The sequence below is a fragment of the Phaethon aethereus genome, assembly GCF_964289735.1.
Source record: "Phaethon aethereus genome assembly, chromosome: 2".
NCBI classification, from domain to species: Eukaryota; Metazoa; Chordata; class Aves; order Phaethontiformes; family Phaethontidae; genus Phaethon; species Phaethon aethereus.
Window position 1 is genome coordinate 168227394 of NC_138582.1, and position 20383 is coordinate 168247776.

Sequence of the window (20383 nt, forward strand, 5' to 3'; positions counted from 1 at the left end):
GGCGCCCAACGTGGGGCTCGAGGCTTGAGATAATAACGGTTGCAGGTCACAATATCAGTTTATTTGATTTGCATCATGCTCTCGTCTTTGCTGTACATGTTAAGGATCGGTGTTGGTTTCTGTGGGCTGCTGTACTCTGCAATGATTAGTAATGTCTCACCTGTGAGTTTTGTTTTTAGAGCACTGACCTTGAGCTTAATGTGGTATCATCTGAGCTCTGTACTAAAGCCGTTACTGTATTTTGGCTACAGTTTTGTGGAGACGATTAGCAATTATACTTCTGCCTCTGAAAGGTTTTTTATGGAGGAAATGCAGAGTGGTACCTTTGCTACCCTCTATCATAACGTTTCCTCCTTCATCACAATAATTTTTCAGTATTTTGAACACCCTTGGCTGGTTAAAATACCTCTATTGCTACTTCTGGGGAACATGGTTTCAGTTTTGTCTAAGGTTGGCAAGCAATTTAAGAATATCACCTGGAGATCTGCCCCAAGGCTGGATAGTTATGAATGCAAGGGCGTGTGGAACAGCATGGGCAAATGCCTGGGGCGGTGGGCACCTCCGGTGTTTTGGAGCTTCACTCCCGAACAAGTGCAGAATCCTGATAAACTAGCAGAATATCTGGAAGAAGTATGCTGTCAGCCTGGCAGCTCCAAGGAGACACAAATCATTGCCATGTGCTGGGGCCTGGCCCATGCCTACCGAACCCTATTTAACACTGTGCAAAGGGGAGAGAGGCTCTCTGGGTCTGATGGCAATGTGGCAGGCACTGTGACTACTCCAACGTCTGTAGCAGGCACTGTCACTACTCCAACCCCCACGGTGGGCACTGTAGCTACTCAGACTGTTGCAGCTGAACCAGAGAACCAGCCCATCCCAGTATCAGTTGCCCCTGTACAAAAGAAGAAATCTTGGAAGCGGAAGTCAGCTCGTTTAGTAAGGGAGGAGGAAGATTCTGCTAAGAAGGAGGCAGAGGAAGAGAGTGAGGAGGCAGAGTGCTCTGAAGCAGGGCCACCACGAGGACTGAAGAGGGAAGAGAGCGGGTCATCACTTGAAGAGGAGGAAGAGGAAGAACTTATAAAAGAGACGGTAACTACCCGATCTCTATCCCTGAGTGAATTGCGAGATATGCGAAAGGATTTCAGCCGTCGTCCAGGTGAGCACATTGTCACCTGGCTGCTCCGATGCTGGGATAATGGGGCCAGTAGCCTGGAATTAGAGGGTAGGGAAGCCAAGCAGCTGGGATCCCTTTCTAGGGAAGGGGGCATTGACAAAGCAATTGGAAAAGGTGCACAAGTCCTCAGCCTCTGGAGACGACTCCTGTCGGGTGTGAAGGAAAGGTATCCCTTCAAGGAAGATGTTCTATGTCACCCAGGCAAGTGGACCACCATGGAGAAAGGTATCCAGTACCTGAGGGAGCTAGCGGTGCTGGAAGTGATTTATGGTGACTTGGACAATGGACAATCATCCAAAGATCCAGATGAAGTCAATTGCACGCAACCTATGTGGCGGAAGTTTGTACGGAGTGCACCATCACCATATGCCAACTCATTAGCAGTAATGGCCTGGAGAGACGGAGAGAGACCAACGGTGGATGAATTGGCTGGCCAACTCCGGCAATACGAAGAAAGTCTCTCTTCCTCCCTACGGGCCTGCATCTCTGCTGTAGAGAAAGTGTCCCAGGAGTTCCGGCAATTCAAAGAGGATATGCCCTACCCTCCACCCGTACGGACCAGTGTCTCAGCCATTAGGAGTAAGCGCTCTTCTGTTCAAGAGAGAAGATACAGAGGATACACACCATGAGCCACCCTGTGGTTTCAATTGCGTGACTACAGAGAGGACATGAGGAGGTGGGATGGAAAACCTACCTCGACCCTAGAGGCACAAGTACACGAGCTGCAAGGAAAAACAATTACAAAAGGGGGTTCAGGTTCCTCGAGGAAAATCGTCGCTCCACTTTCCAGTGGGCAGCTTCCCAGAAAGAATAGAAGAGCTGATCTCACCTCTGATCCTCTTGAAGGGACTTCTGATTCCTATTTACAAGAAGCGGGTAACGAGTACTATGAGCAGGATTAGAGGGGCCCTGCCTCCAGCCAGGCGGAGGAGAGGGACAACCGAGTTTATTGGACTGTGGATTAGATGGCCTGGCACGTCAGACCCACAGGAATATAAGGCTTTAGTGGACACCGGTGCACAATGTACCCTGATGCCATCAAGCCATATAGGGGCAGAACCCATCTGTATTTCCGGAGTGACAGGGGGACCCCAACAGCTGACTGTGCTGGAGGCCGAAGTGAGCCTAACTGGGAATGAGTGGCAGAAGCACCCCATTGTGACTGGCCCGGAGGCTCCGTGCATCCTGGGCATAGACTACCTCAGCAGAGGGTATTTCAAGGACCCAAAAGGGTACCGGTGGGCTTTTGGTATAGCTGCCTTGGAGACGGAAGAAATTAAACAGCTGTCCACCTTGCCTGGTCTCTCAGAGGACCCTTCTGTGGTGGGGTTGCTCAGGGTCAAAGAACAACAGGTGCCGATCGCTACCACAACAGTGCACCGGCGGCAATATCGCACCAACAGAGACTCCCTGATCCCCATCCATCAGCTGATTCGTCGGCTGGAGAGCCAAGGAGTGATCAGCAAGACTTGCTCACCCTTTAACAGCCCCATATGGCCAGTGCGAAAGTCTAATGGAGAGTGGAGACTGACAGTAGACTATCGTGGCCTGAATGAAGTCACGCCACCACTGAGCACTGCCGTGCCAGACATGCTAGAACTTCAATATGAACTGGAGTCAAAGGCAGCCAAGTGGTACGCCACCATTGATATTGCTAACGCTTTTTTCTCAATCCCTTTGGCGGCAGAGTGCAGGCCACAGTTTGCATTCACTTGGAGGGGTGTCCAATACACCTGGAATCGACTTCCCCAGGGGTGAAAACACAGCCCTACCATTTGCCATGGGCTGATACAAACTGCGCTGGAACAGGGTGAAGCTCCAGAGCATCTGCAATACATTGATGACATCATCGTATGGGGCAACACAGCAGAAGAAGTTTTCGAGAAAGGGAAGAAAATAATTCAAATCCTTCTGAAAGCTGGTTTTGCTATAAAACAAAGTAAAGTCAAGGGACCTGCACAAGAGATCCAGTTTTTAGGAATAAAATGGCAAGATGGACGTCGACAGATCCCAACGGATGTGATCAACAAAATAACAGCTATGTCTCCACCAACTAGCAAAAAAGAAACACAAGCATTTTTGGGCATTGTGGGTTTCTGGAGAATGCATATTCCAAATTACAGTCTGATTGTAAGCCCTCTTTATCAAGTGACCCGGAAGAAGAACAATTTTAAATGGGGCCCTGAGCAATGACAAGCCTTTGAACAAATCAAACAGGAGATAGTTCATGCCGTAGCCCTCGGGCCAGTCCGGGCAGGACAAGATGTTAAAAATGTGCTTTACATGGCAGCCGGGGAGAATGGCCCTACCTGGAGTCTCTGGCAGAAGGCACCAGGAGAGACTCGAGTTCGACCTCTAGGGTTTTGGAGTCGAGGATATAGGGGATCTGAGTCCCGCTATACTCCAACTGAAAAGGAGATATTGGCGGCATATGAAGGAGTTCGAGCTGCCTCAGAAGTGGTTGGTACTGAAGCACAGCTCCTCCTGGCACCCCGACTGCCGGTGCTGGGCTGGATGTTCAAAGGGAGGGTCCCCTCTACACATCATGCGACTGATGCTACGTGGAGTAAGTGGGTCGCGCTTATTACACAGAGGACTCGAATAGGAAACCTTAATCGCCCGGGAATCTTGGAAGTGATCATGGACTGGCCAGAAGGCAAAGATTTTGGAATATCACCGGAAGAGGAGGTGGCGCGTGCTGAAGAGGCTCCACCATATAATGAACTGCCAGAGAACGAAAGGCAATATGCCCTGTTTACTGATGGGTCCTGTTGTATTGTAGGCAAACATCGAAGGTGGAAAGCTGCTGTATGGAGCCCTATACGACGAGCTGCAGAACTGGCTGAAGGACAAGGTGAATCAAGTCAGTTTGCGGAGGTGAAAGCCATCCAGCTGGCTTTAGATATTGCTGAACGAGAAAAATGGCCAATACTCTATCTTTATACTGACTCATGGATGGTGGCAAACGCTCTATGGGGGTGGCTACAGCAATGGAAGCAGAGCAACTGGCAACGCAGAGGCAAGCCCATCTGGGCTGCTGAATTGTGGCAAGATATTGCTGCCTGACTAGAGAATCTGGTCATAAAAGTACGCCATGTAGATGCTCACGTACCCAGAGTCGGGCCACCGAAGAACATCAAAACAACCATCAGGTGGATCAGGCTGCTAAGATTGAAGTGGCTCAGGTGGATCTGGACTGGCAACAGAAGGGTGAATTATTTATAGCTCGGTGGGCCCATGACACCTCAGGCCATCAGGGAAGAGATGCAACATATAGATGGGCTTGGGATCGAGGGGTGGACCTGACCATGGATGCTATTGCACAGGTTATCCATGAATGAGAGACGTGTGCTGCGATCAAACAAGCCAAGCGGTTAAAGCCCATCTGGTATGAAGGACGATGGTTGAAATATAAATATGGCGAGGCCTGGCAGATTGACTATATCACACTTCCACAAACTCGCCAAGGCAAGCGCTATGTGCTTACCATGGTGGAAGCAACCACTGGATGGCTGGAAACATATCCTGTGCCCCACCACCTCCCGGAACACTATCCTGGGCCTTGAAAAGCAAGCCTTATGGCGACATGGCACCCCCGAAAGAATTGAGTCGGACAACGGGACTCATTTCCGAAACAACCTCATAGACACCTGGGCCAAAGAGCACGGCATTGAGTGGGTGTATCATATCCCCTATCATGCACCAGCTTCCGGAAAAATTGAACGATACAACGGACTGTTAAAGACTACACTGAGAGCAATGGGTGACGGGACATTCAAACATTGGGATAAACATTTAGCCAAAGCCACCTGGTTAGTCAACACTAGGGGATCTACTAATAGAGCTGGCCCTGCCCAATCAAAACTTCTACGTACTGTAGAAGGAGATAAAGTCCCTGTGGTGCATGTGAGAAACATGCTGGGGAAGACAGTCTGGGTTACTCCTGCATTAGGAAAAGGCAAACCCGTTCGTGGGATTGCCTTTGCCCAGGGACCTGGGTGCGCTTGGTGGGTAATGCGGAAGGATGGGGAAGTCCGATGTGTACCTCAAGGAGACTTGATTTTGGGTGAAAACAGTCAATGATTTGAATTGTATTATGTTAATTGTTCAGAATGACATTACTACTATGGCTGCTATCTACCATATCAATGGTATTATAGTAAGAATCACACAGACTGATGAAGAATGAGCTTCACTGAAACCAAGCAACGTGCAGCAGTGATGAAACCAGAACTGGCTTCAGCAGCTTGCGCCCAACAAACCTTCGAGATCGACATCTTCGACCTGCAGATCATGGACATGGACCGTGCCAGATGACAATCCAACACCACATACCATCTCCCCTGCCCTGAGAGACTGCTATGATGGATGAAGCCCAGAGTCATGGACTGACTGAACTCCACAGACAAAAGTGATGGCCCATGGACTAAGAAAGTGATATCTGTGTGTATATATTAAAAGACAGGAAGAGTAATAATGAATAATTGGAATGTATTGAAAAGTATAGGACCTGGGCATGACGTAAATGGTATGGAATAAGGGGTGGATACTGTCCTGGTTTCAGCCAGGATAGAGCTGGTTTTCTTCACAGAAGCTAGTGTGAGACTGTGTTTTGGATTTGGGATGAGGAACTGTTGATAATGTGCTGATGTTTTGGGTTGTTGCTGAGCAGTCAAGGACAGTCCAGCTTCTCGTGCTGGGCTGCCAGCGAGCAGGCTGGGGGTGCACGGGGAGCTGGGAGGGGACACAGCCGGGACAGCTGACCCAGGCTGGCCAAAGAGATATTCCCTACCATCCGACGTCATGCCCAGTACATAAACTGGAGTTGGCCGGGGGGCGGAAATCGCTGCTCGGGGACGGGCTGTCGATCGCCGGGTGGTGAGCAATCGCTGTATTGGGCCTCACTTGTTCTTGTACATTCCTTTGTTGGTATTATCATTATTGTTCCCTTCTTTCTTTCTGTCCTATTAAACAGTGTTTATCTCAACCCACGAGGTTTTTCCTAATTCCTTCCCCCGTCCCACTGCGGGAGGGGGAGTGAGCGAGCAGCTGCGTGGTGCTTAGTTGCCGGCTGGGGCTAAACCACGACAGCAGGTCAAGGAATTCATGCAGATTTAGCTAAATGTTGGAAAGTTGAGAAAAAGTCTTCTGATTTTCACAGCGCTTGAACCATCAGTGAGAGCTGCTGCACTCATGTCCTGTCCTTGCTTGGCTGGTTTTATTAGGAAGCCCCACAAAATCTCTAATGCTTTCCTCCTTGCAACATCCCTGTCTCTTTCTGGTAAGCAAGACAGTGAGGTACAAAGGAGCTGCAGCCTGGGTGAGTCCCATTTTGCATCTCACATTATGAGGGTAGCCACTCTTGCCTCCCTAACCGTCAATGTCATTGCTATATGTTGAGCCTAGTCATCTTCACTATGAATTGTGCTCTGGAGGTGCCAACATGGGAAACACCATATAGGAAGGGTAGGTACCTTAAATTCAAGTCTGGTTCTCTATAACTCCTATTCTCTACAACTTCTGGAAGAGCAGGGGGATTTAAGAGAGGAATGAGGAAACCCTGGAATAAATCTTTAAGTATGCTCTGTGTCAGAGAACTAGAGAACTGTCTCGTTTAGATGCTGGTGAGGAGATAAGTTATGTTTTTGGCAACCCACTTTATAAATCTTTGTCTTAAATCTTGGCATCTTTTATTTCAGTTTACATGTTCTGGAATTAGGCAAAAGGGCTCAGCTTACAAATTTGATTTATAGAAAGAGTGATCTGGAGGGATGAAAAAAAATTCAAATGTTTATTTAGTTCGTTGGTTAAAGAAAGGCTGAAAGATAACAAACTTTTTTTTTAAAAAGCTTGTTTCCTAGTAGATGTTGATGATTGAAAAACTCATAGGATTTTCACACTTAAAAAAATAATCCTCCAGAAATAGTCTCTGGTGATTTCTTTCACGCTGTTTAGAATGACTCAGTCTGGGGGCTTAAGGTGAAGTTTCCTTCATATGTTTTTGAGTCAAATTTCTGCAAACATTTAGGAAGAAAGATATCTTTTAAGATTTCCTGTTGAGTGCTTGGACAGCTTCTACTGGAAGCCACTGCAGAAGTGCAAACCAGTTTTTATAGCAAGTAACAGTGTTCATGTTACTCTCCAGCTTGTACATAGGTTGGGAAAAATGAAATCCATATCTCTGTCTTGCCACAAATATTGAGACAAAGTCTAAGATAAACTCATTTCACTTATCGTCAGTCTGGGGATCCTTTTTGCTTTCTGTGATTGTGCAAGTCCATTTCCCGCTGAATTGAGACTGCAAATCCTTCACTGAGGGAAGAATAAAGGAGCATCATTGCACCACAAAGAGCACATCAGTGGTGGGAAGGACATGCTACAGCGTCAGGGTTGTGCATGCCCTGGCAGCATTGTGGTTTTCCTTCAGTTAAGCGCTTTCTCTGTCACATCCTGCCTACACTGCTGGAGTCATAGCAGGTAGCATGACAGGCAAAAAATATCCAAATCAGATGCAAAGCCATGGAAAGTTGAAAGGGGAGCTCTGAGGGGACAGGTTTGGTTCAGAGCAGACTGTCAGTATTGATAAAAATAAAAAGGTGATGAGATGGAGCTGGGGGAGGAGAGGTGCTCGTAGGATGTTCAAGTGAGCATGAAAGAAAAAGAATCTACCTAAGGTATTTTTTTTACTACACACAACCTTAAAGTTTAAGTAGAAGATTATCCCTGACTCAGGAGGTCTCTGCTCATTGGAGTCTGGAGCAGTAGTAGCAACCCAAGGCTCATGATGGGTTTTCCTAGCCTCTGCTGCGACGGAATTCAAGCCGCTTTTCTGGGAACGACTTAGTAGATTGTTGCAGGGACTGTCTTTTAGGGTCCGTTTCCTTCAGTCAAAAAAGAAAAGCTTAGTACTTGAGTGGGTCAAGAAGGTCGATGCAATGATAACTGGTTTTACTGAGGCCAAACTGGGCAAACCAGGGGAGAACACCCAGGCTGCACTTCTGCATGAGCTGTCAGTGGGAGAATAAATGTCACCTAATAGCTATTTACAGTCCTAGTTCCAGAGAGGTTGGAAAATGCCTGCTTATATCAAATTGCAGTGAAAATGAGTTTCCACTGCAAGCACCCCAGCCTGTGATGGTACCCAGGGATACCTCAACTTGGCTTCATCAAACCGCACCTTTGCCTTGCTGTTATCTACCTGTGGGTAGTGAGAGGTGTGCAGAGATCCCGAGGTACCCCAGGCATCAAATGGGTATCTTTGCATCTGAACATGGATTCAAAGAGCAAAAGTCTTGTGTGTGATTGTCCTTCAGAAGAGAGCAGGAGCGACACGATTCATTAGGGAGAGTTTGGCGTGAATGAGAGATGGCCTGAAAGGTTTTTTTTTTCTGAATTGGGAGTTCACTTGGGTTAAGAGAGTGCCTGGCACCAGCCTACTGCCGTTCATTTTTTTCCTCAGCCAAACGTAGTCATATCTCAGAGCCGTGCCAGAGCTCTGGAAGTCATGTTTATTCATGAAGGAAAGTTCTTCTCTGCTGTTTCCTAGATAAGCTCTGACCATATATTTGCTGTAAGTGTAGATATGACTCAAATAAATGTTTTTTGCACTCTAGTCGCTGCAAATCACCGTATACCTGTGCCTCGTGATGATTGACCCGTTTTCTGTTTGTTAACCTTTTAAAGGGAGAGGAAATGAGGGCCTGAGCTTTGCTTCACATTTAGAGAAGACAGTGGAAAAGGTTATCGCCTTCTGCAACTGTGCTGGCGTTTTCTAACCCACTGCAGCCAGGACTGTGCCGGTGGTCTTCAGCCACTTCTTCTGGGTGAGAGCCTCTTAGAGGGGGGCTCTCCAAAGCCCAGCTGAGGCTGATGCAGCCCTTGGCTTGCAGTTGGGGCACTTGGCTCGCAAAGAGGGAGCCTGAGCTGCCGGATGTAAAGATCTCAGCTCTGGCCTGCGGCTGACAGCTTCTGGACCATTCCTTGATGGTCCTCCTTGAGCACACCTTCGGGACCCCATTTCAGGAGGGAGAGAGGTGGCTGCTAGTAATTACATTAACTGCGTGGCTTACAGTACAATGATGAGCAGTTTGTTCTGCTTACCTGAGGCAAGGTTTAAAGGCAGCTTCGTTAGAGTTGTGAACGATTTCTCCTTGCAGCCCTCCAGAAGAAGATATTTAGCTCCAGAGAGCACTTCACGATCTACCAGGCAACAGCAGGACAAAGCGGAGTGTTTGGAAGTCACAGTTAAAATAATTGAAAAAGTCTCTTTTATATATATATATATGTACATGTATATATATATATAAAAATACATATTTGTAATGACGAGTTTAAAGAATGTACCTACCATCTTGCAGAAGTCACACACTAGTTTTTATGCAGTGTTTCTTCAGAGTCACTTGTGATCCTTTTCGAAGCAAAGCACAGCCCTTGGCAGTGTGTATTCCTTGCCTTTTGATAACAAGCAAATGAGCAGAGCGGTTCTTTGGATTGAAATGAAGTTGAAGGGTAGATGTATTCATGGCTCATTTCCACCTGCTGCCTTAGGTAAGGCTTGATAAATACCTTTGTATTCTTCCTGCAGATACTGAGTGCAAGGGAGAAGACAACATTTATAATTAATTAATGGGGAAGCACTTAGCGATCACCAAACATGATTTGATCAGGCAAAACAAACTGTCATCTTTGTTACATCCGTGAAGGCCAAGAGATGCCACGGGGAAGACAGGGATTCCCCTTTTCCAGGGCATGTTGCAACTGTCTCTGCCCTCAAGTAGTTTTCTCAGGAATTGGTCTGTCACGGTGACATGACTGAATATTGCCAGCCACCCTCCTGATCCCAGCAGTCTGCCAGGGTAAGGTCTATCAGTTTTGGAGAAAGAAAACCATTTTTTGGAAGGCCATTTGATAAAGGCTGTCTGCATCCTCGTTTAGATGGACGGCACAAACTTTTGCCTGACGTTGTAACGGGAGGACTCCATGGCGAGCGGCAGGCGTTGAACTGCAAGAGCAAGGCATCTTGCAGATGTCAATCTTCATATCGTTCCAATTCATTAAACTCGAGTTACTCATGCAGGCCCTCTCTAGTCATTGGAGAGAAGAGGACACCTCCAAAGGATGATTCATTTTCTGCACTTTGGATAACCATCCTACGGTGACATGAAATCCCAGCCAGAGTTCTGGTTCCAGTTGGCTTCTTCAGATTTACACATCTGACTATTAGTTGCATAAATTTAGGGATATGAATCCCACTGCTCACCTAGACCCTTCCAGGCAGCTGCCTAAATAGTGTCAGCACATCTTGGGGGAGCAATAAGGAAGAATGGTATTGAAAGAGCTAATAGACAGACATGAGAGGTCTTTACAGATGCAATAATTTTTAAAGATCCACTTTGTATGTTTTGCAAGGCCAGTCTTGTGTGTCTCCACTTTATTTTAATCACACGGAGATCTTGTTACAAAAGTGAACACCTTAAAGCTTTTTTCATGCATCACAGGAGGTAGTGAAAAATGCTAACACAGAAAAAGGTACAGATCACAAAAATTCTCCAAGTGCATAATTCGGGACATTTAAAAAGCCATCGGATATTATGACGTATTTTATTTTGCATTATAACCTGTCCGGAGGTAATGGGTGCACTACAATTTATTGAGGCTGATGGAGGAAAAGATTGTAGAACATGAAAGATCCTGTCATGAAATCATCTATTTTCTGTGGGCAGAATATCTAATATCTTAATACTTTTGGAGCTGATGGCTGTTTGGTGGCAGATAAATGTGACGCTGTGGAAACTGAGCTTTGCACCTGATATTGGAAACCTGAAAACTGAATTTTAATGAATGCTACAGAATAGCATGCATGAAGAAGATACCGCCAGTTATTCCATTTTTCAGGCTCCGATAAACTCACCTCAGGACTTCATTTGAAAAGTTCTGTTTGCTCATGAAAGAAGGAAGGAAAAACGTGTAAAATAACTTTGAAAGGGAGCTGAGGGGTTTTTATCAGCTTCAAAGCATTTTAGTGTGCTCTCTTTATTGATCTGAGACAGCATGCTGCCTCAGTCTGAACACACTGATGATGACAGCAGCCTTTTCCTTAGCTCGAGTAGTAAAAAATTATTTAAAGGAAGAATTTCAGATCGGGCTATAATTACCAAGAAATGCAGCTTGACAGTGGTTTTCATAGTTCCCTTTGCTTGCATGTCAAAAGTATTTTCCCAAAGCTTTCTTCTTCATATTCTAGTTTCTCTTGTTAGGCTGTTGACCTTAACAGCAAGATGTTAGTCACAGCTGAGGAAGTGTTGCAATCTAATAGGGCATGACAAATAACCAGGACCAGAGGTGCTATGAAAAAGTGAGGTCTGTTGACAACCCATCTATCTAACCCAGAAGTAACTGAAGTGCCTGTCTGTTGCAAATTTAAAGGGGAAAAAGTGTTTTCAAGATTCTAGTAGGAACTGTAATATATGTAACATGTTGAGGCAAAAAAAATCTGATTTTTTTTTTAATTCAGGTCTGCCAACTCCTTTTGGCTTCAGTGCTAATGTTACATTATTCAACAGTGCAGCATGTATGTGATACCATCAATGTCTTCTGAGAAAGCAGAAATAAAAGGACGAACAGCACAGTCCTCAAACTTCAGGACTGTTTTGTTCCTTCTCCCATTTTAAGAAGAAAAACTGCTTCTTGAGAAGGTATTTGGCTCCTGATCCCTTGATTGTCATCAGTGTCCCCTTCCAGCTGAGCGCACGCCCTGCGCAATCACCTCATTTCAAGGGGAAGAAAAAGCTGGTGACAGAAGTTTGGGGGAAGCAGAGAGGGAAGGGGAGCATGTCTCACATGGTCAGACCAGGTGTTTTAATGCAACAGGGAGAGATAAGGGCAAGGAAGAGAGATATTTAATTAGGCATTTCTGCTTTTTTCATCTGAAAAAAGGCACTATTCTCTGTTAACTCTGATTTTCCCAGTTCTTGCACCAACCTGCTGTTCTTTCTGTGCTGATTTCTGGAAAATTACAGGCACAACCAGTGCTGAATTTCAGGGACTGGGGTAGCCGAAAGCCACAAGTTTAAATAAAATATTTCTGTGCCCTTCCTTCCAAAAGGTGCCTGCACTGAGGTCGTAGGCTCCACATGCCTTTGCACAGCTGCTCTGCTCTGATGCGGTTCCTCTGCTCCATCCAGCAGATACCACTCGTGCTTGTTCTACCGTCTGCTTTTCTCTTTTCCCCAGGTTGCAGAAGGCAATGGGACAACATCACGTGCTGGCCTGAAGCAGAGGTGGGAGAAGTTGTGGTACGGCCATGCCCAAAGTACTTCAGATTCCTCACTACTTTTCTCGGTAAGCAAAACCAGAGAGCTCATCTCACTGAAATGGGTTTGTGGCTTCACTGCCCGTAGGGTTTCACATCGTATCACAGAGGAAGCTTCTTGGTATCATCAGAAGGAGAAACAAGCTCTTTGCACAAAGTAAAGGAGGTTTCCAAGCCATACACGAATGCCCAAACCATTAGAGCATCCTCCCTAACCTTCTTGCAGCACCACATACCGTGGATCATCGGAATGCAAAAATGGCTCCTGGTGAAATCCAGTAATATGGATGTCGTGCAGTGAAAATTGAATCTACCTATGTAATAGTGTATTTGCTGTACAAAATGGACAGTTAGCACTGCAAGTAATTAAGTCTCTCACGTAAAATAAACAAGCTGAAACTGTATGTAATAAAGTATTTTTCTGCTGAAGTGACAAATTTGGCCACAGGCCAAGAAACTAACCTGACAAATAATGGGCAGGGAAGGTTAATGGAGAAAGTAGCTTAACTCACTGCTCGGCATGTTCTGGGAAGCTTTAATTTAAGACTCAGGTCTCAAGGGCTGTGCAGCAGCAGGACTCTCCGTCTCCCGGTAGTTTATAGTCATTATTTACCATTTTTATTATAGCAGCCTTGCAGACCTCCACAGAGAATTAAGCTCTTTTGCACTGGAGATTGTGCACCAAGCTGATAAGTCTCCGCCTTTACAGCCTTAGAGTCCAAATACTGATAGATTATGAATGGGAGTAAGGATACAGTATTGTCCCTGTTTAACAGACCAAGACACTACACAGATTAACCAGCACATGCTGGTTACATGACTTGCCCAAGGCCACACCAAAAGTCTTTGCAGACCCAGAAAGGAAATTCGAAATCCCTGGAGTCCTATCCTAGTGCTGTAACCTCCTGATTTCCAGAACTTCCAAGTAGTTCATCACTGATGCATCAACACCCAGGGGAAGCAGGCAGAAGCTGCTGTAATATTAGGTTCTAAGATGGTGGTGTTGGGTTGATGGTTGGACTTGATCTTAAAGGTCTTTTCCAACCTTAATGATTTTGTGATTCTGTGATTCTTTGATTACGTCTCCTGTGCATTGGTCCAGCCATGTGGAATAACTGCCTGCCATTGATGCTTTGTGCCCTCTCCTCTCCTGAGCATGACATTCGCTCACTGGGTTTTAGAGACCCAGCAAAGTTGGGTTAAACAGGAAGAAAAAAACTCTTTGAGAAGTTTTTCTAATACTTCATCCCATCAGAGGAGAGCAATGAGGAAAGTATTATATGCACACACACACATAAATGTGTGTGGTGTGTATCTATGATATATACATCCAAATTATATATATATGCTCATATATATTATGCATAATATTATATATGTGTAATATATATCATTGTGGCTATGTTGAAATTAAGCTAACGAAAGTGGAATGCCTTTAATTGTGCTCTAGGATAGGCTTATGGTACTCAGTACACTTGCCCATTCAGGGGCATCTGCAGCTCTCTGGAATCATAGAATCACAGAATCATTTGGGTTGGAAGGGACCTTTAAAGGCCGTCTAGTGCAACGCCCCTGAAATGAGCAGGAGCACCTTTAACTAGATCAGGCTGCTCAGAGCCCCATCCAATCTGACCTAGAATGTTTCTGGATGTCATATGACATCTCAGCTGGTCTCCATGTTCGCCTGCAGAAAGGTGCAGTTCGTCCATAGTTCATGTGTCATTGGATATCTCAGAAGACCTATGCTTAGGAAACTCAAGGCATCACTTGGGCTCTCTGTGCTCTTATCTCAATGTGCCAGGCCAAGAAGGAGCCTCAAATGCAAGCCAATCCATGACCCTTCCCTGTGTACCCATGTTGTAGTGTGGCTGCTGGCATTTGTGCTGTGAGCAGTGAGCTCAGCAAATGTCATCTACCCCTGCAGCTGGCAATGTCAGCAGCCTTCTAGGGGTATTTCACATTCCTTTGGATGTTTCCTCCAGTTAAATGTAGTTTTCTGCATCTGACTGTCTTCCAGGGATTCCCGTCACTGGAGAGCTGGCTGGTTTGGTTGGTGATGGCTAGGGCATGATTTACCTCATCATAAATTAGCCACTTAAAGAGATCAGATGAACAGCACCATGAAAATACTTATTTCTACTCATTTAATATGGTGAAGCACAGAGTGACTTGCTTTGTTGGAGAAAGGGCATTCAGCACTCTTAATTTCTGCAGTTTCCAATGCAGGTGTGTCTGTACGAGGCAGATGTCTAGGAACCATTAACATCAACAGCAACCTAGTCAGTGCAGTCAGCAGACAACTGTGTGTAGCAACTTGAACTACTCTTTAGATGTCATTTGCTGTATTGGTAAATCTTCTCTTGAGTGTAGTAGAAATGCAGGCACTAAGCTCGCAGGTAAGTGCCTACACTGTAGATGCTGAGGGATCCACTCAGTTTCCTAAACGTAAGCATCCGGTGCCGTTTGAGATAGCCGGGGGATCTAAGAAACCCACAAGGATGCCTCAACTGGTGGTAAGATACCTGTATTTAGGGAATTGATTTTTAACCTGGAATGGCATTGATATCAACTGATTTTAGAGTTTTCCATAAGTAAACCTATCTCTGAGCTTGTTTTACACTCAGTGGTGAGAAACAGGCTCTTGAGAGGTGCAGTTCAGCTGACTTTTAGACTTAACTTCAGGATGAGTTGAATAACATCGATAAACCACATATTTCTCTCCATTTACGATCAAATGATTTTAGAGCGGCTCTGGCAGATGAGAAAGTCTTACAATACAGGTGACTCCCACCTTTGCAGAGCATACATGCTAGTGATTCCTTCTGTAAACAGGGAAACTGATGCCATTGCCAAAGCAGAAACAACAGCTTTGGTTTTTCTCTGAGCTATGCACTTAGTACAACCATGTACAAATGTGGAAAGCAGATATGGTCTTATATAAAGGGAGGATAAGATTGTCTCTTGTTTTATAGGATTTGTTGCAAAATTAGTGCCATTAAAGTTTGTGAAGCAGTTCTTCCTTTGTAGTACTGACTATCACTGAATAGCTTTCAAGGAAATCAGTCATCTGGTTAATGTTTATGTCTTACTCTTTGATCCCTTTGCAGGAACATGAAAGCTTATACCAAAGTTGTGAGCAAGAGAAAATCTTTTTTATATTTATAGCAGAAAAAGGGGGAAATACTGGGAAACAAAGAGTTAATGAGATTTCCCCAGCTAATGGAGAATATGCTCTTCAAATGATTAATATCCTATCTCCTGGTAAATAAAGGATAAAATATCTCGTGGCATTTAGAAACCTTAACATGACTAGCATAGTCCTGATGTCATTTGACATTAAACTTTTATGCCATTCACAAATCCAGAAGATTTTCATTATTTCATGACATTCGTCAGTACCATGTGAAGGAGATGAGATAGATAGGTGAAAATATTTTTGGCATTTTTTGTTATTAAAGTGCATTACTTGCTATCCCTTCACCAGAGCGTTCCAGCTTTCTTCCAATACATAAAAGATGACATTTGTAATAGGGATTTGTTTCCCACAGTTTCTCCAAAAGCAGATTGCCCATTGTGCACAAGTTAAACAGTAAAAATTATCACTGACAGTTTTTAAGCCTCAACTATGAGATTAATTGACTTAAGGGGGCAGAGATGGGTATAACCAAGCTCTGGAATGCCACTCAACAAGGTGAGATCCTTCTGAGTTTCAGGCTTGCCAAACTCCTTTTTCCTCTGGTGCTCTAAATTTACTTCTGCTGTCCTTTCCCCTCCTTCACGAATGCATTTTACTTCTCGCTCCTGCTCCATTTCCCTTCCTTGTGTTTAGTGGGCCTACTGACTGCAAGGACTGCATTTCATCATTAATTCTGGTATATTCCTATTTTCAGGCCATCTAGAGCAGAGCTGTCTGGATCCTGCCTCTCTGCAGGCAGGTTGTGCCTGCTTCTAGAGTCACGGGTATGGCAGCTTCCCCTTGTGGAGCTACGCACACCGATACGTGCATGCGTTTGCGCAGTTCAGCTCGGAATCCTCCAGTGTTGGTCAAGTGCCTTGAAACAACACCAGCACTGCTATCAGAGATCACTGCCACTTCAGCCATCTCTTCCCTCCCGTGCTCCATGAGTTCCTGGTTTCCCCTCATTCTCCAATACATAATGTCTTCATCCCCTTGTTTTGTTCATCTTCACCGTTTTCACACCAAACACTATCTCTTTCCTGGTGTTAGAAATACACTGTCAAACACTGGGCATTAGTGAAACAAGGAAATAGAACTTGTTTGCGTTGGTGGATCCCACACCATGAATTTACACTTCTGCCAAAGCTCACGGAAAGCGCACAACTTCACAGGTGTAGCCAAACTGTGACACTGTTTTCATCAGTGCATTTTTATGTGTGTAGGAAGCCATCAGAGAGTCTAGCTGGCTTTGGCAGCCAGCACTGGTTCATGTCCTTCCATCCTCCTGTTGCATTTAGATATAACCTGCTCCAACAGATTGACATTCTAAAATCATATCACAAGAAGACAACAGAAATTCTGAGAGATCTGTGTGTCATTCTTGCACAAATAAAAAAAAAAAAAGATATAATGCAAGGAAGCAGTCAGGAAACTTATACAGAAATTTGCTCATAGATCACAGATTGTGAAAATACCGCTTTGCTCACCTGAAGCATTTATTAAATTTCCGCATGTCTTCTTGAATACTGGACATCATCATTCCTCAATCAATGCCTCGTACCAGTCGGATCTGCGGGCCAGGTTTACTACCTGAAAGCCTCCTGAGATAAACTGAGCCACTGGACTAGGGTAGCTTCTCCAAGTCTACTCTTGTTCCTTCAGAGTATGAGGCTAGAAGATGACTTGCCTCATCCTACAGTGGTTTCCAAATATGTTGCCACTGCTTTTTAGTCTCCCTCTGTTGCATGTAAATGTCAAAGATGAACTGAAGCTGTGAAAGATAGATATTCTGGTAAATAAAAAGCCCATCATACTAGAAGAGACTGGAAGGTTGTGGCTGAGTGACACTTGCTTAGTTTAATAACACAAAAGGTCAGAGTCCCTACTGCAAGAGTGAAATCAAGGAGGGAAAAGAGTCGTTTAAGCCACTATGGAACAAAAGCGGAATGTGCAAACTGCCATGAATAGAGTCCCAGTAGAAACTGGAGGAAGGTTCCAGTGGGGATTTATGTGGGAAGTAAAGACTAACTTTGGAGGTAGCTTTGATGAGCCTACAAAGTGACCAGATAATGTTAAGGATCCAGGACATCTCCAGGGCTGCTTCTGCATGTTCCTCTGATGGACCCACTGCAATTCCCATGCAGTGACCCAAAGATTCAGAGAGGGAGAGACTGGGCCATGTCGCTCACTGACTTCCAGGAGGGTGAGGGACTCGGTTCTGCACCTGTTCACTGAATATTCAGATATGATTTGTGCGTTATGAGCTATAAAGGCAAGCCAAGACTGTAAGTATTGGTCTCAGGTGAATCTTGAGTTGTGTCAGCAAAATTATGCCTCCTCCTTTGAACGTCGCTGCTAAGAATGCTGTCCATCTGGGTCAGGACATTTCCTGGCTTCAGAGCTACTCTTTGCCCTGTTTAGCAGTCCCAAATCCTCCATGCTAGGAAGCAAATCCCCCAAGTCATATCTGGCTTTGGATTTCCATGGAAGTGATGCTTTTACTGGCTACCTGGAGTCTTATAACAAGCATGACCCTGTCTGTGCTTATTGTTGACAGCTTTTAGGTGCACTCACAGTTTGTTAGAATGATTTCCATGGTGCTCATTCAGAAGGTCTTATGCAGTTCTTCAGGAAAGAATTAGGGTGGGATGAGAGTCATGTAACCAGTCCCCTGTGGCTATCACCAGTTACAAAAATAGGCAGTTCTATTGTGTGTCACCTCTAAGGTACATATTTGTGTGGAGCAACACTAAGTGTTTAGGTTTGCAATCTTCTTTCTTAAACAGGAATTTTGAAATGTCAAGGATACTTATCGGCATTGGTTCATGAAAAGAGTGAACTTTCCTTCTTCTTCATGGCGACTTGGATCTAAAAGGTCTAGGCTGTATGAGAAAGATGATTCAATCTGGTCAAGGGTTTTATAAACTCCTGAATTTAAACAAGAGCATATGTTAATTGAGATCAGTTTTCTACCAATTTTAGCCTTGCTCCTTTCTGTCTACATGGTGCAGGTAGTCAGGGTCAGTATCATCTAATGTTAGCCATATGAAAGGTCAACATTAAATCTAGCCAGATATTTGGGGTTTCTCCTGCAGTAAACAGAAAGGCACATCCCATATGTCCTGGAGGTGTTTCTCTGGGGCTTGAATCAGCCTATGATTTCCTCACTGTTCATGGAGGGAAGTCTATGGAGTATTTCAGAACAGACACTCAGGATCTCAGCTACAGGTGGACCAAATCTGCTCATCCACAGACACATAGATGAAATTTTCCAATGTATCAAAAGCACTTGTGCATTTAATATCACTGCAATATGTATGCAAATATTGTCTTATATCTAAAGAACTTGGAGACAAATTCTTCTCTGGGTTTACAGTCTTTTAAACCTGGAGTAACTCTAGCTTATACCAGCATTAGCATTCAGAATCTGACCTAAAGTTATTAAACAAGCCCTTTTCTGCATAAGCAGATCCCCAAGACTTACCTGAAAAATCATGGATCTTATTATGTTATTGTGGATGTTTTAAATCATAATCCATCATGAAGATTGTCCTTTTTTTAATGCTTTCTATCATTTTAAACTTGCATATTCATACTCTTCTGTCAGAGAGCTTTTTCATTTTAATTTTAAAGGTATCTTTTTCTCTGCAGTCATTTCAATTCAACAGCTATGAATCAAGAGCTTCTTTCTTATCTTTTGTCATTCTCTGTTTTGATATTGTGCCCAAAGTTATTTTAACTACCATTTGATCCTAAGTACATCTCAGCTGTTGTGAGCACTTACACACAAAACATGGTTCATATCATTCCTGGCCTCTGACTGACAGTATTTTGGCAAATTCAGTATGATGGACAGCAAAGGCCTAATTCTGTCACCTTTTTTTTTCCCCCTGATTCTTCTGTAGAAAGATTTGGAAATGACATGCTCTCTCCATACTTTGACTTTGAAAGACGTTGACTAATCCCTTGTAGCATTATCTAACTTCATTAGGACAGAAGCGAGCAAGTCAAATTCATTGGATATATTTCCATTACTATTAATATCCAATTTTTCAGACTGAAGCAATACCCAGTTATCACCACTCCCCACCCCTTCCAGTTCTGGCACACACACACAGCTCTGCACAACTGCACAGAGCAAAGGGAAGAGCTCCCCATGAAATACCATGAGAATGAACTCCTGCAGATGTTGAAGCAAGTGGTTAGACTACTGCAGGTAGCTCCACTGATGCCACCTGCAAGCTTGCATGGCCCTCCAAACACATTTGAGTCACTGTCGGCTCAGGGTGGGTCAAGGAGCAGAGTATAGTCCTGGGATAGTCAAAAGAAATTTGTAAGTAGGACATGGATAGGGAATCCCAGGAGCTGGTACAGATGGGACTCCTTCCACTGAACTGTGGGCACCTAACATTAAGCATCTGATCTAAACTCCTTGTCTACTTTCTCCCTCCAGCACATTCAGGACATGGGTTATCCCATGATATTTCTTAGGAAGGGATGAAATGACCTTTGGATACCTGATATGGCCTCTACAGGGAACCTGATAGTCTAATTTAGACTAGACTCCCTACTTTTCCATGGCAAAAGTTAGGTGAGACAAATCCTAGCCTTTTGCGCATGCAAAAGAGATCTATAATGAGTAGGTGAAAGCAAACAAAAATGCAGAATTGCATTTATTTTCCCCCTTGCAAAAAATAATCTCATTTACTTAAAAACTTTA

The 20383-nt window shown here is 44.5% G+C and overlaps 1 protein-coding gene across 2 annotated transcripts in view; it reads left to right on the plus strand.

The window, feature by feature from the left end:
• LOC309402464 (vasoactive intestinal polypeptide receptor) overlaps positions 1–20383 on the plus strand; it is a gene marked incomplete at its 3' end in the record, with an annotated part of 125205 nt that overhangs the window by 55321 nt on the left and 49501 nt on the right. For both annotated transcript variants that reach the window (XM_081996303.1, XM_081996302.1), the window contains one exon: positions 12407–12514. In XM_081996303.1, coding sequence (XP_081852429.1) covers positions 12407–12514 — 108 coding nt within the window. The remainder of the gene's footprint in view (positions 1–12406; positions 12515–20383) is intronic.